This window comes from Lupinus angustifolius, chromosome LG10 (genome assembly GCF_001865875.1).
Source record: "Lupinus angustifolius cultivar Tanjil chromosome LG10, LupAngTanjil_v1.0, whole genome shotgun sequence".
Taxonomy (NCBI): Eukaryota; Viridiplantae; Streptophyta; class Magnoliopsida; order Fabales; family Fabaceae; genus Lupinus; species Lupinus angustifolius.
Genome location: NC_032018.1, coordinates 589,959 through 605,389, shown reverse-complemented (window position 1 = coordinate 605,389; position 15,431 = coordinate 589,959). Strand labels below are relative to the sequence as shown.

At 33.6% G+C, this 15,431-nt stretch overlaps 4 protein-coding genes across 8 annotated transcripts; 2 read left to right on the top strand and 2 right to left on the bottom strand.

Moving 5' to 3' along the window:
- LOC109358308 (ras-related protein RABE1c) lies at positions 338-4,137 on the bottom strand. 5 transcript variants are annotated; one of them, XM_019602469.1, is made up of 10 exons: positions 3,967-4,137; positions 3,677-3,708; positions 3,569-3,640; positions 2,755-2,827; positions 2,569-2,669; positions 1,828-1,893; positions 1,628-1,725; positions 1,051-1,113; positions 874-966; positions 338-691 (listed from the first exon to the last, which is right to left on the bottom strand). In XM_019602469.1, coding segments are annotated over exons 2-10 (648 nt in total). In that variant the 5' UTR covers positions 3,678-3,708; positions 3,967-4,137; the 3' UTR covers positions 338-610. The 5 variants fall into 5 exon arrangements, with proteins under 5 accessions (XP_019458014.1, XP_019458013.1, XP_019458012.1 ...); XM_019602468.1 differs by lacking the exon at positions 3,967-4,137 and adding an exon at positions 3,802-3,928; XM_019602467.1 differs by lacking the exon at positions 3,967-4,137 and adding an exon at positions 3,802-3,927 and having other exon boundaries at positions 3,569-3,643; positions 3,678-3,708.
- Positions 7,510-8,241, top strand: LOC109358310 (probable histone H2B.1). Its single transcript, XM_019602471.1, has one exon. It carries the CDS (start codon positions 7,594-7,596, stop codon positions 8,041-8,043), a length of 450 nt encoding a protein of 149 aa, XP_019458016.1. The 5' UTR covers positions 7,510-7,593; the 3' UTR covers positions 8,044-8,241.
- Positions 9,061-11,243, bottom strand: LOC109358311 (cold-inducible RNA-binding protein B-like). The gene is made up of 4 exons (XM_019602472.1): positions 11,131-11,243; positions 10,975-11,043; positions 10,798-10,904; positions 9,061-9,356 (listed from the first exon to the last, which is right to left on the bottom strand). The coding sequence occupies exons 1-4, from the start codon at positions 11,165-11,167 to the stop codon at positions 9,309-9,311; spliced, it is 261 nt and encodes an 86-aa protein (XP_019458017.1). The 5' UTR covers positions 11,168-11,243; the 3' UTR covers positions 9,061-9,308.
- On the top strand, positions 11,630-14,751 carry LOC109358307 (THO complex subunit 4A-like). The gene is made up of 5 exons (XM_019602463.1): positions 11,630-11,922; positions 12,013-12,171; positions 13,126-13,194; positions 13,280-13,464; positions 14,068-14,751. Exons 1-5 carry the CDS (start codon positions 11,755-11,757, stop codon positions 14,249-14,251), a joined length of 765 nt encoding a protein of 254 aa, XP_019458008.1. The 5' UTR covers positions 11,630-11,754; the 3' UTR covers positions 14,252-14,751.

Sequence of the window (15,431 nt, the reverse complement as noted above, 5' to 3'; positions counted from 1 at the left end):
TCATTTTCATTGGCATCTAACAACATATGAAACATGATTTGTAACAACATATATCTATATATGTTCTTATCTATCCACAGGTGGCTACTTCACAATCTCTATTTTTTAACCCATCATGTGTTGATCACATTCATTCCTCTAATAAAAATGGATGTTAGCAGTGTAATGTTATCCCATTAGCTGTTTGAACTTCGAAGCATTTTTCAAGTAATCTAGCGTATTTGGGTTTCATAATTGAGCTTTTAATTTATTTATGCGTTCTATTTATACCATGAGAAAATACTATTTTAAAATAGGTTGTTCCCACCCATTAAACATTTAGTATACTTTTATAAACTAATAAAAAATGAGGTTAATATAATCTTATTATCATTGAAATAAAGTCAGTGCAAGCAACCTTTCAAAAAAATCAATGATCAATGGACATGTTCCAAATCAAACAACATAATTAACGAGATATCACAATCACATCTAGCTTTGGATTAATATAACTTCTTAAAAAGTAAGAAACTGTGAAAGAGTAATCACTGAGTAGCACACAAGTCCATCATCATTATCATCATACACATATTTTACTCTTTCCTTCTTGTTATTGAACATTGCTGCTTCTTCAACCACAGCAAGCAGATTTTTGTGCAGCCTGTCCTGCCCCTGCTGCCTGATCTTGTTGGTTGATTTTGATTCCTGCCGGCTGTAATGAAAATGTTGTCAGACATTCAATTTCGTAGAAGGTCGTGTCGTTTAAGCTTAAACAACAAGTGACTTTTAGATCGTGAAGAAATCGATTAACTGTTTTTAGATTTTGGTGTAAAGAAAATAATCCAAAACACACAATGAACTTGTTTGTGGATTCAAGGAGGGAGTTCAAAATACCTCTGCCTTAGTGTCAGTGTCAGCAAGCCTTTGTTTTATATCCTTTGCAATTGAGAAGAAAACTTCCTCCACATTTAGATTTGTCTTTGCACTCTGCAATAGAAAAAAATTCAGTATGCAATAATAACAACAAAAATAGGGAGGGGGTTTCCACATTCTTATGTATACATCACTTACAGTTTCAAAGAATTTGATTCCATACTCATCAGCCAGTGCTTGGCCCTTGGAGGTAGGCACAGCCTGGAAAGAAAGGCGGAGTTACATTTATGATTGCGATAATCTCAAATTTGACAAACGTGTGTGAGAGAGAGAGAGAACATCATAGATGATAGGAACAGATCCAAGAAACATTAAAGGGAGGGGTCAAATATATAAAAACATACATATAAGTAATTTTGCAAAATATAATGTGGAGGGAGGGGTCAACATGGATGCTTGAAGGAGTTGGATCCATCCATGTAATATTAATCAATATATGGTGTCAAATCTTAACTTCAAAGGAGCATGGTTTGTTGTATCCCAAACAAAGATGTTTCATTCGCTAACAGTTTAACAACTAGGTTTCTATAACAATAAAAGAGAATCCAAGACTAAAACTTGGAACAATAAAGTATATCATTTGATAACATCAGGTTTTACTTAGATTTACACAAAATTGGTGTCAAAGGTCCTAGATATTTGGTGTGTCAAAGGTCCTAGATATTTATTGTTTTACCGTCACTCGGAAAGAAAAAGGTCCTATATATTTGCATACCCTTTTGCTTTCATCCATGTCGGCTTTGTTCCCCACCAGTATTTTGTTAACATTGTCTGAAGCATGTTGCTCAATGTTACGAATCCAATTCCTGATATCTGAAGTCAGCATAAGTTGTGTCAATCTAACAGATTAGAAAGTTTTTGAAGAGAAAAGCATGTATCTCAATGTTAAACCGGTGCAACAGAAGGAAATCTTACTGTTAAATGATGATTCATCTGTAACATCATAGACTAGCAATATGCCCATAGCACCGCGGTAGTAAGCTGATAAAAAGGAGAATTTAGTCAAGGATAAACAATAAATAACCTACTTAACAAACACTCTCACTGGCAAAAATAATAATTAAAAACCAAATATGTAAACAAGAGCTCTACAGTAACAGCAATAAAACAGTACTCATTAGGGACAAACGTATATGGAATTTAACTCATGAAGCATCAAATACCAAACACTAGTGAAAGTTTATCTCATATGATTCAAATAAAGGCTTGCCAGTGATCTTTATTCTTTACACTGATAACTGATAAGCTATTAACTAAAACAAAACATAAAGAAGATGCTATCAGAAATTTATAAGTATAAAGTCTGCCAAGGTTGAAAATAGGAGAAGTGTGGATCCAAACAAGAACTGAAGATTACTTTAAGCTCAGGCAGGCAGGCATAGGACATGGTTTTGGAGATTAGATTTTCGTCCTAGTCCAAGGGAGTTAAGAGTTATCTTTGAAATTGAACTGTGGACTGCCTATAATAGTCTACCACATAAGTTCTGACATTGAATAACAATTACGGCTTCTCTCAGTGCTTACTTTCACTCTATTCTTTCTACAATCTGTTTATCTTTATTTCCCCCTCTCATTTTCCCTCTACCATGCCTTTCTATGTGTCACATAAAAGCAACAAAAGATGATCTTCGTACCAGGAAGGATCATAAACTTTACCAGTTGTAATAGTTCGAAACCGCTCCTGGCCAGCAGTATCCCAAATTTGAAGCTTGATCCGTTTTCCATCCATCTCAATGGTCCTTATCTTAAAATCAATGCTGCATTGGGAAGATAATTTGTATTGTTAGATAAACTCGTTGCCAACAAGACGCTGCAGTTCAACTTTAAAACTGTGAAACTCACCCGATGGTAGTGATGAAACTAGTGGTGAAAGAACCATCAGAGAATCGCAGAAGAATGCAACTCTTTCCAACACCTGCAAACAAGAATAACAGAAGCAAATTAAGGAGTTTGTACGCCAAAAGCATCTCTTATCCTCTTGAAGTTTCTTCCCCCCCTCCCCCTTTTACAGTCTACTATAATACTTCTATTCCTCCTCGTCGGATATAGCTGTGTCAGTTGATGATTAGTGGAGGTACTAAGTGATTAGTTAGATACACATGTGATCAGTTATACACGATTTACACTTTCAGTAAATCAGGTTTCATATTCTCATTCTCTCTCAACTAAAATTTCTCTCCTCTTTACCATTTTTCCAACACTCTTCTCACAAAAGACAATAACACAGGGAGAAGGAGGAAAGAACTATGACATATATCATCTTGTACTTATTTTATTTCTATAAGCTATCATGTTAGTAAATCAAGGCATGTGGAACATCTATTAAGGCCACATTTCATCTTAATAGGCATCAAATGGAAGCAAAAACCAGACAAATTGAAGCCTGATGTTACTATAAAATAAACAAATCAATGCATCACACACAAAACAGAGAAGCTTAAACTTTATGCAATAACAATAACAATTTGTCCTACATTGTTAAAACAAAATCAAAAGGAACTAGCAATTGAACCCGTCATAACACCATAATTGTGTTATAATAACAATCTAACATTAAAAAAAATGATCCAAATGCTCGCTCAAACTAGATCATGAAATCAAATGTTACATACACCAAAATCAAAGAAAATAATGAAAAATTGTGAAATTAACATACCACTGTCCCCGATCAAGAGAAGCTTGATGAGGTAATCATAATCAGCACGAGCCCTTGCTGGTGGAGCAGCCATTAACTCTCAATTAATGGATACAAAACTCACCAAATTTATATATATATGCAATGTAATGTATTCCTCTCTGCGTAATAGAAAATAATTTCCATGTTAATTTAATCATTCATCCACACAAAAAATGAAATGAAATGGAAGAGATAGAAAGAACGAGAAATACCAGATCCGAAATGGAAAAACGGAAATGGGAGAAAAAAGGGATCTCCAAATTTCACAAGTGAGGGACCACGTTGATTTAAGAGAATAAAACGGTTTTCGTTTTTATTATTTTTATTTTTCAAAAAATAAATAATAAATGACCAGAACAACAGGACTAGGATACAACGTTGTAGTTGTTTCACCCTTTTTTCATTTGTTCCTGTTCTTACGGTGCGTGCACATATAACTGCCACTTTAGGTGCGCATGTTAGCTACCATCCCCACCAAATTAGGATATGATGAATTCTTATTCTTATTATTTGATAATAGCAACAAATAATAGTATATATGATTGAAGAGACAAAATACAACAACACAGAGTTTCCTAATTCTAACAGCTATCAATTGAAATGCATAAATATATAGATTATTTTACCTTAGAAATTGTCAAATTAATGAATTAAATAATTAATAATAGCTGTTAGGTTAGATCGATACAAGTGGCATCATATGAGTGGCTTTGTTGACTTGTTTCTTCTGTGCCATGCCTTTGCCAGCTAGCTTAGTTGAGAAATTCTTTGAGTTAGTTAACTGTCAATGCCTACTTGTTAATGAATTAATATGAAGGAGGTGTTTTTTGAGGATCAATGAAGGAGAAAACAAGTATAATTAATAAAGATTCAGCTCCTATTGTATAAAACAGTGAGTTTAAATTATGTGTGATTGGTTTTTTTTTGGTACATCGAAATAGAAAAACAATAATAAAATATTAATGAGAAGTCCATATCGAAAATATGAACATCATTTAGAGGAATAAAGTCTCAAATTCTAATATTATAGTATTACCATGGTTCGTTCTTAATAGAAAGTCGGTTAGTATGTTGTTTTCTCTCCATATATAACGAAAAACAACATTCTAATCTTTATCAATAAGTTGTCGAATGTTATCCACAATTTCGTTCATTATTCCAATGTGAACTTCCAAATTTTTAAATATAATATGGATCGTTTCTTGAAAATCGCATTTGTGAATAACTAGTGTAATTGATTTGATAATCTCTTTGGTGGATAATATTATAAAAAAAATCTATAAACATTTTCTAAATTGTGAAACGTATTTTAATTTTGACCATAAGTAAATTTATCGTGAAGTCTAGATCACATAATATTTGATATGCTCCAGCAATAGAACAAACATGTTAGACATTTTAAAACATAATACAACTAAGAGCCGAATTGTGATAATTTTAAGCTGTTTTTAGATTAATTTTTGAAGGCACATGTAAAGATATAAAAATGGAACATAAAATAGATAAAGATTTATTGTAAAAGAAAATTTTGAATTATTCAAATAACACTATCATACAGGCATTTTAATGAAAGAAGGACCTTCCAACCTGAGACCATTTCATGTTTCTTTTACCTTAAGCAAGTGATGCTTTAATATATGTGAAAAATAATATATACACTAACAATATATGATTTATATACATTGTTATTATATCATTTTAATATTGATTTTTCAAAAAATTCTAATACAAATGATATACAAGGTGTATATAAATATTTATACTGATAATACATAAATATTATTATATATATATATACATATATACACATGAATTGCATAGAACTATAAGATTTGCATCTATAGTAAATAGAAAATGATGCTACATCATCCATATAAACTTTAATAAACAAAGATTAAATTAACTTCCATATATAGTGCACAATAGCCACCATATACTAATCAACCCTTGTATAAATAAGTTAAAATCTTATGTCTAGAGCGTGAGAATTGATCCACAATTCCTTTCTTATTAAGTGTGCACGTTTAAGTTTCTTAGGCGAATTTTCGGATCAGACTATTTCTTTTCTCTACTTATTTTTTCATATATAGTATGATATTTTAATTATTGTGATCGATATATAAATAAGAGTCCCGGCTCTTGTTTGTGAGCAAATGACGCACTCTTTTGTCCTCTGTGTTGTTTCTTAAACGCACTTTTAAATCTGCTTAATTGCTTTCATTTAATTCCTTTTCTCTTTAGGATAAATATTCCTAATTATTTTACTATAGGTTCATCAATTAGTTTATATAATCGTCATATATGGTTGCTTACTTTTATATCTTGTTATTTTTATTTTACTATAGGTTCAACAACCTCTCTCTATATATATAATAATATCAGAATTCAAATATTAAAAATAAATTTTTTTGCATTTTTTAAACGTAATATTAATTTAGTGAAATTTATTTTTTTTTGTAGGAACTTCCAAAGAGACTTTAATGTTAAAATGCAAGGGCCGTGTAAGTATCACCTAGCTAAAGAATCAACGGTTGACATATATTACTTTATCACATAATGCAGAAGTTAATAAAATTTAAGCCATGAAGGTTCATCATGATATAGGAGAGGAATTGTGCCTTTGATGCTAACTAAGATTGACAATAATCTAAAGTAATTTGATATTTGTTTGAAAATTAACTCATTATTTAATTTTAATAAATTTAGTTTATAAATCAAATGAGTCAAATTTTGGTTAAGAATTGAGTTCGTTAAATAAACAATTCGAACTTGAATCAATCACAATTTAACTTGTTAGATTCATAGACTCACTCGATTATATGTATGTATATGTAGAAAATCTTTTAATTTATACACGTTAAATAAATAATCATCAATTGAGTTGATGAATTGAAACAACTAAGTTGACGAGTTTAACTAAATATATCACGTACTCTTGATGAACCAACAAAATTGAATTGATGAGTTGAATCAAAAAGTTCACAAACTTTAATCAAATTGAACTCAAGTCATTTCAATATGTGGATTTTAAGTTTGACTAGTTTTGAGTTTCAATTACGATCACCAAACCAAAACAATATTGAAAATGAAAAACATGATAGCAATCCTTCTAAGATTATATTTGATAGTTTTTTAGTATATATTTTTATATTTGATATATTTTGATTCAATATTTTAATATGATGTTATTTAAATAAATACATTTCACGTTCCCACTATTATTTATTTATTTCAATAACACGAAAAATAAAAATAAAAATAGCCACCAACCATGAAGAGAATGAGGCTTCCATGACATTAATTAACAATAAAGACTTGAGTTTGCAAGGATGACCCCAAACTTATTAGTTATTACTATAATAAGACCCTGACTTAGTTAGGAAGCAAGCACAATTGTCACCCTTTCAATGTGCTATAACCCACTAATGCATAAGAAAAACATACAATGTGCTATAACTCATAACAACAAAATTCAATTTTGTAAATGATTTGTAGTTTTATTTTTTATTCGTCACATAATTGGGAAAATAACATATTCCCACTTCACTCCTCTTTGAAAGCTAAAGCGCAAAAGGCTGTGTATAAATTTCCATTTGCGCGGGCAATGAAAATCAATAAAATTTTCCATGTAAAATTACCGGCAAATATTCAAATTAGCGTTAACAAAAAAGTCTAACAATCTCAGCCCTTCATTCACGTCTCCCTCCAAAATGCTTCAACGGACAAAACACCTGCCACGTCATCGATCCTCGCACATCGCATTATGTCATCACTTAATTACCACCGTGCATCACCACATCCTTTGAATTTAACAATCCAACGGATAAAACACAATACACGTCACCAATCCACGGGAAACACTATCCAACCAATTACAACACGATACACTTTTATATAAATATATCACTCCTTTTCTCATCTTCATCACCATTTCCCAATTCTCATCTTCAATTTCTCTGAATTCCAAACCCTAGTTCTTCACTCAGAATCCCAAATTTGATTCAATGGCACCAAAGGCAGATAAGAAGATAGCAGAGAAGAAGCCAGCGGAGGAGAAGAAGTCCACGGTGGCGGAGAAATCACCACAGGCGGAGAAGAAGCCAAAGGCCGGAAAGAAGCTTCCAAAGGAAGCAGGTTCCGCTGCCGGAGACAAGAAGAAGAAGAAAAGTAAGAAGAGCGTTGAAACCTACAAGATCTATATCTTCAAGGTTCTTAAGCAGGTTCACCCTGACATTGGAATCTCGAGCAAGGCCATGGGGATTATGAACAGTTTCATCAACGATATATTTGAGAAACTGGCTCAGGAATCTTCAAGGCTCGCTCGTTACAATAAGAAGCCTACAATTACTTCTCGGGAGATTCAAACTGCAGTTAGATTGGTGCTTCCTGGAGAGTTGGCGAAGCATGCTGTTTCTGAAGGGACCAAGGCTGTGACCAAGTTTACTAGTTCTTGAAGATCTGGTTCTGGTGGCGGTGCTTGTTTTTATTTCATGCCTTTAGGGTTCGGTTAGGGTTATGGTTAGATTTCAAAATGTAGTTGTTTTTTTGTGTATTTTGTTTGGTGAAGTATTGGAGCCCTATAATCATGACTTTTGTTGAAATGAAATCTCTGATGTAAAGATGTGTTCTGCTACCTTATCTGTTCAATTGTTGCCATGTTGTTTGTTGTTTTTATGAAATTTGACGGCAAACATTTTATGCAGTGGTTGACAACATGTTAGGTGGATGAAAATGGCTAGTATTTTTGCGTACTAAAATACTATTCTGTAATTAATGGGCGATTATCTAAATTAATCACATTCAATTAATGATTAAATTTAGACGACCACCTCAAATAAAATATGTGATGTTGTTGATTACAATCTAGAACAAACTTCGTAGACGACTATGAACATAACATAAAGATGGCCAAACTTCAAATCTTTTATCTCTTATTTTCTGTAGCGTGTTTATGTAATAGTCATTTAGCTTTGGATGATTGTAATCTACGAGGGGTTGGTGAACAGAATTTGACATGCCTATGGTATTATTAAGCTATGAGTTTAGGTATTATAGTTTTAAGTTTAGGTACTCCCATCTTCCCAATGCGAGTTTCAGGAGTAATGTAACTCAACAGTATTAAACTATTAATGACCAATATGCTGTTAACATACTTGATGCCTGTATGGATGAACTTAGTGTTTGATACAGTGTTACCATCAGAAAATCTAAAACCAAACACTTTCCAGTCTATAGTTCCATTTTAACTTTAAGATTGGCGTGCTACTTAAGTAGCCTTAGTCTCCCTCCAAGGCCACACGATCTCCTAAGAAAAAGCTTCAATGCCTGATCTATATTTCACTCTGCTTAGTTCGTCTCCGTTCACTTTGCTTATGCTGTTCTAACTTCTACATTCATATCCAATGTAAACATTAGATGAAGCTCTTAGGAGACTTTGGTCAAACTTTAATAAGTCTTTGCAATTTAAACTGTTGAAATAAGGTCTTATCAATTCTTGCATTACATTCATGAATACCATGTATTCTCTGAACATAATGTCATTACTTGGATGCAATGGAGAATATTTACAAGGCTTCTAAGCAGGAACATAATAGACTACTCATTACATTGATTGGCAAAAGCAAAATTTGGCTTTAGATCTGAAAGTTATCAAATACACCATGATGAGTTACTGGAAAAATAAAATAACCACATATCAAGAGGCATCGTCTTCCTCAAGTCATTCAACTTTTGCAGGTTCAACGAAAATCAGCCTTCCATCAACTATCTGTAATATTCAGGAAATAAGATTATTACTGAGTTGTAGCTCAAAAATCAATTCTTAGAACTAACATACAGATGCTATTGTAAATTTAGTTTGACATATGTGTCATCCCAGAATATGCAACTAAGGATACAAAAAATGTATACACCAAGACCATTGGTTGTGTAGCATGCTTAAGGATTCACAAGGTCCAACCTGTTTTCAATTTTCATGAATATATACTGGCTGTATAAAAAAGATACCAAATCCTCGACCTATGTACGTGTGCATTTGATGGCCATTTCAATCCATAATACAGAAAAAAAAACAGTTTAGTAGATAGTGCATAACTACATATCAATCCATAATACTGAAGTGTTTAAACAAATTTTAGAACCCAGGACTAGGACACGATAATACATTTAACCGTCATATTTATATTACTAATGTGACGTACGGAGGTTCAAGAGCATAATGCAAAAATTAAGTTGTGTCATGACTAACACATAATGAATATTACAACTACAGAACTCTCACAAAACTATGAGGCAACTGTTATACAGGAAATCAACCAGTATTGTCAACATACTTAGTCTCTATCTAGATTAACTTGTGTTTAAAACAGCCTATAATCAGAACCTTACTGATAGATTTTTGAACAGAAAATAAGCAAACCAAGCATGCAGCCTAAATCAGCTCTAGTTGAAAACGCTATATTCATTCTTAGGAAAGAAGATATAACTACAACAATTTTCTAAAAAACCTTCAAATGGCAGAAGAAAGGCATTTTTCTAAAAAACTTTCTGTGGAACTCTAATCAGCTTCTAATCTAATGAAATGCTCCCCCACCAACCCCTGAATCACACTGGACTAGATTTCAGCATGGTCGCAGACATTTGCCTTCAACCAAACGCCGACCACGGACTCCTGCAACATGAAATGGTTGGTGGTGATACCGCCACTGCATCACGCAACCATCCCCTTCCTCCCTACCACTAAAATTGGCCCTTACCACCCCCATCCCCAGATCATGAGAGAGCGGATAATAAGACCATTGGTGAATGCAACCAAGACAGAGCTAAAAAAAGACAACCCTTTCCCACAATACGCCACACAAACAACAAAAACAGTCCAGAAAGTTGACCAAGTTATTAACTAAATATTCTGTTATTTATATTATTTTTTACAGGCTTTTTATCCGATTATGAGCTACAAATACAATCTTTATCCATTGATATATTTTTATTTCTTATCAACTTCTATAATGCAAGGTTCATTAGAGACCTTCCAACTCTAGAGTGCATTTAGAAAAGGCCATAGTCTCATATGAATAGCAGAACATCTTCCAATCACATAATAGTCAAGCATTTAAGCAAACACCTTGAATTCAAAATCATTCAAGTAAGTGAATCGAGTTGTAACGCACACAGTGATAAATAGCAATATAATAGATAAAAAAGATTACCCTGCCATTCATGGCTTTGATAGCTTTCTCCGCTTGAATTTCAGATTCATAGGAGACAAAACCAAACCCTTTGGGCCTTCGAGTTCTTGGGTCCAAAACTAAATTAGCTGCAATAGAATAGTTGAATTGAAACAAACACATCACACAGATAGAGTGAGAAAAAGCGGGAAAATTTACCTTCTGTGATTACTCCAAATGGGGAAAACAAATCCTTAAGCTGTTCCGTTGTGGTAAAAAACGATAATCCTATGAAAGCAAGAAATGTTGAAAGGTTATTTATTATTATTGGTTTATAGATTCAGACAAAATGAGTAATCAAAGAAGAAACTGAACTGCTGATGAACAACTTTGTCCCCATTCTTTGAGACATTTCAAATTTCTTCCTCTTCAAATCTACTTACTTCGTTCCTCTTACTTTGCTTTATATATCAAAGATTGAGCGTTTTCTTTTTTATTTATTTTATGTTGTATTTTCAACTTGTTCATTGTATTTATTTTTTACTTAATACTAAGATTGTAGTCTTAGTTCTTAAGAGGATATGAAGATCTGAATAGAATCAGTTCCATAAAAGCTCAAGGATATGTGATTGGTTTTTTTTGGTATAACTAAAAGTCTCATATAAAAATAAAGAACTAATTGTATAATTTTCTGGTTAATAAGTATAGTTCGTAGAATCGAAAATTTAACTTTTTAACCTATACGAGAATTTCATAAAATCTTATACTATTAAGGAGAAAGTGGGCCCGTTTCAATTGAAGTTATCCTAAATGGGCCGATTCCTTTTTCATTGGATCCACATAATATCTTCCCATAAGCGCGTTTTCAACTCTATTCTTTTCTCTTTCTTAGACCGACTTTACTCTTCGTTTCAATTCAAATCCCTTTCTCTTATTTATCACTCACTCAATTCCTCTTCTTCGAGGAAACCCTAATTTGAAATTTGAATTTAAACAAAGATGTCTGCAGCTCTAGATATGACGCTTGATGACATCATCAAGAATAACAAGAAATCTGGTTCCTCTAACACTCGTGGCCGTTCTCGTGGATCTGGATCGGGTCCAGGTCCAACTCGCCGCTTCAACAACCGTGCCGTCAACCGCTCTACACCTTATTCTACCGCTAAGGTATTGTTCATATTTCATTACTTTCCGATTTTATTCGATTTTCTATTAGTTCGTATCTGTTTCTAAACAAAACGCTGCCGTTTTGGTTAGGCACCGGAGACGGCATGGCAACACGACTTATATGCAGATCCGGCTGTGAATTTGGCGGCGGCGTTCCCAGGCCACGGTGGTCGTGCTTCTTCAATTGAAACGGGAACCAAGATCTATATATCTAATTTGGATTACGGTGTTTCTAATGATGATATCAAGGTATTTTCTTTTATATTAATTTGCGTAACCTATTGTTCCTTGAAGGCACATGGATTCCCTGAAAAATCTCATTTTGCTTCACAAAAGTATCAAATGTTGGTTAAATTGTTCTTTTAGAGACTCGCGAAAGTTTATCCGAAAAATGTCGAGTTTACTGTCTTTTGAAACTTTTGAGGACTAAATTAGGACTACTTGAGTTTTTTTTCCTCTTATTTAAGTTGCATAGCTATTGAATTATTTTGCGTTGTGAGAATTGATTTCGAAATCAGTTTCGTTTTGTTACTTGATTCATATCTACTAATGTAGCAACCACTTTCCTTGCCCAGGTTCAATAAATAAATTATGTTTTTGTGTTCTAAGCTAGCTAACTAGCTGTAGTGTTTGTTTGTATATTTGGCGAGACATGGAAAATTGTGAGTTGAATGAGAATGAAAAATCTTAAATTTACGGAATGTGTGAAGTGTGTGCATACTAATGAACGTGATGACGCAGTGAACTAGTAATGTAGGTTGTATCGAACAACCCACTATTAATGAACCCAATGACACATAATAACTATTGTAACTATCTAGTATCTACTGATGAACCTGATGACTCAGCAAACTAATCTAAATAAATTATAACTACCTCAAACAAGTCTATAACCACACTGTAACTATGATAATATATGTGAAATTTGAATTCAAATTGGCACTTTTGCGTTCCTCTCTTTTGCACTCACAAGTGTAAAAGCATATGGACACGTTTACAGTTTACTTATGGCCATGGATACAAGCATGTACTTTTTGTTAGGGTCAGTATGAAATTAGTATATAATAGATAGCAACTTTTTTAATTGTTTTTGATACATGTTTAAATTATCTATTATATAGTTTGCCTTGTTTTGTAAAAAATATGTTGTTTTATGGCAGTTTTATGTGCTGTGTTGTCTAAGGATATCTTTCAAATTTGTAGGAATTGTTTTCTGAAGTTGGCGACGTGAAAAGGCATACTGTACATTACGACAGGAGTGGGAGATCAAAGGTATCTTGTTCAGTTGGCGTAATTTGGTCCTTTTGATAAATTATCTTCTTTCTGTCCTGTAATTTAGGAAAGTTATTTTTAACAGGGTACAGCAGAAGTTGTCTTCTCACGACGAGGTGATGCTGTAGCTGCGGTGAAGAGGTACAATAATGTTCAATTAGATGGCAAACCCATGAAGGTGGAGATTGTGGGAACAAACATTACTACACATGCTGTGGTGGCACCTGCTGCAAATGTAGCTTTTGGAAACTTAAATGGAATTCCCAGAAGGTATATACAATATACCTCATTACTTGTTTCACACATTAGTAAATAGTAATCTGCTCGTCCTTAATCTTATTCTTGGACGAGTAAAGCTTTCCTTTACTTTATTCTGATCGGGCTACCGGATGTTTTTAAATTTTTGAACATTGTTTGAATGTGTGTAAATGTTGTTTGTTTTGAGGGCCCTTTTTATATGTACTGCAATTTTTGTTTGAATTATGTTTTATGATGATTACACTATTCATTTGATGTACCAATTTCCAATCTTCAGAATTTGGAGTTATTTGAAAGTTATGATTATTTTATTTTGGATATTGTTATCTTTAATTTTAATTTCCAAATAAGTAGATGCATAGAGCTTTCAATCAGTTGTTTGTAAGGTTTGAGTGTTTGGTTGGAGATTATCATTCAGTAAGGTCCTGAAGTAGTGCAATTCCTGGTAGAGGAAATGGAGGGTTTATGGCAATTTCTCTTGTATAATCTCGTGGATTGAGCAATATAATTTGAATTCTTTTGACTTAAATCTAGAGATGATTTTGTTTGAATCAAATAGTAATTCTTTCTCCTATGAAAGCTGAATTAATACTTTATTAATCTGATTTTGAACAGTGGACAAGGGAGAAGTGGGGCATTGGGAAGGCCACGTGGTGGGGGAAGTAGAGCACGTGGCGGAGCTCGAAGGGGTCGAGGACGAGGAAGTGGAAGTGGAAGAGGTCGTGGTGAAAAGGTGTCTGCAGAGGACCTTGATGCTGATTTGGCTAAGTATCATGAAGAGGCAATGCAATTGAACTAAAAGAATCACCCATGTTTTATTTTCTTGCTATCACATTTGTGGGTGTTTGATGCATGGCCATGGAACTCCAATTAATCATGTATGTTTATGACAATCATGTTTTTAGGAAGAAGAGACGGATAACTTCTAGAGTGAAAACTTTGCAGTTGATATATGTAGTTTGGGATTCTGTCGTGGAATGTTTATTTTCCTTGGATATGACTATGAAATATGGGGAGGAAACTGAGTTCTGCATGTAATATGACTTAGTCTTTACTTTCACCAGCTTTAATCATTTGTTTAGTCAAGAAGTGGAATGAATGTGGGAACCATGAATCTCGCCTGTCCATCCACAAATAAAGCATTGGCTGCAATATGTGGGAGACTGCAGAATTCACCCACAACTACTTTTGCTTTGGTTAACCCGTTGCAGTGTAATCTTCAAATAAGGTAGATTCCCTGCCCTTCTCTCTTTCACCTAAAAGAAAAGAATCATTTGATCTCCTCTGGTAGTATCATTTCTCATTTGCTATGTTTGTCTTGTTTGATATTATGTAATAAAGTCATGAGATTTCCTTACTCCTTACTTTTATCTAGTGAGATGGAACCTATCATCATCTGTTCTTCGCCGGTTGAGTGCACTGGTCAAGATAACTCCAGGTCAACAGATGAAAATAGAAAGCCTTCCACAATAGGAATGCAGCAGGATTTAGTATTTATGTTATGTTGGCTCTTGCATTCAGGTTAAGTTGTTGCGTTGTTACCCTATTCCATGATCTGCAATTTCAAAACTCTGATCGTGTTGATATGCTAACAGTGCTGGTCTTTCTTACAAAACTGCATTTCACTGATTGGAACTGAGAGGTACATAGAAATAGAAAGAGGGGAACTGATTAGAGGTATATAGTGATTGTTGAACATATCTGTAGTGATAGATGTGTTGATCTTCCCTGTGGTGTGGGAAGTGTTTAACGCTTTTGAAGGTGATACTTTCATCTCGGCTGCTTGCTGTGCAAGGATTCTTCTCCGTACCGGAGCTTTTTGAAAATGCTAAAAATGAAGATAATGTTCATAGATATTGCAATTAACCCATAATACAACTGGGAAAGTGAATTTTCCTTTGTTATGGATTGTGAAGGTCATACTACGCTCTAAGGCCGTTCTCATTAAGAATCATCAATTGCATTCTTGAGTTAAATGT

Coding starts and splice junctions, on each gene's coding strand:
- LOC109358311 (XM_019602472.1), bottom strand. CDS start 11,167: ATGTCTCAAAGAATGGGGACAAAGTTGTTCATCAGCA. Junction 11,044..11,130: donor GACAAAGTTGTTCATCAGCA/GTTCAGTTTCTT, acceptor TTGCTTTCATAG/GATTATCGTTTTTTACCACA. Junction 9,357..10,797: donor TCAAAGCCATGAATGGCAGG/GTAATCTTTTTT, acceptor TGAATATTACAG/ATAGTTGATGGAAGGCTGAT.
- LOC109358307 (XM_019602463.1), top strand. CDS start 11,755: ATGTCTGCAGCTCTAGATATGACGCTTGATGACATCATCAAGAATAAC. Junction 11,923..12,012: donor CACCTTATTCTACCGCTAAG/GTATTGTTCATA, acceptor CGTTTTGGTTAG/GCACCGGAGACGGCATGGCA. Junction 12,172..13,125: donor TTTCTAATGATGATATCAAG/GTATTTTCTTTT, acceptor TCAAATTTGTAG/GAATTGTTTTCTGAAGTTGG.
- LOC109358308 (XM_019602466.1), bottom strand. CDS start 3,641: ATGGCTGCTCCACCAGCAAGGGCTCGTGCTGATTATGATTACCTCATC. Junction 1,114..1,627: donor ACATGGATGAAAGCAAAAGG/GTATGCAAATAT, acceptor CTTTCTTTCCAG/GCTGTGCCTACCTCCAAGGG. Junction 692..873: donor ACACTGACACTAAGGCAGAG/GTATTTTGAACT, acceptor TTTTCATTACAG/CCGGCAGGAATCAAAATCAA.
- LOC109358310 (XM_019602471.1), top strand. CDS start 7,594: ATGGCACCAAAGGCAGATAAGAAGATAGCAGAGAAGAAGCCAGCGGAG.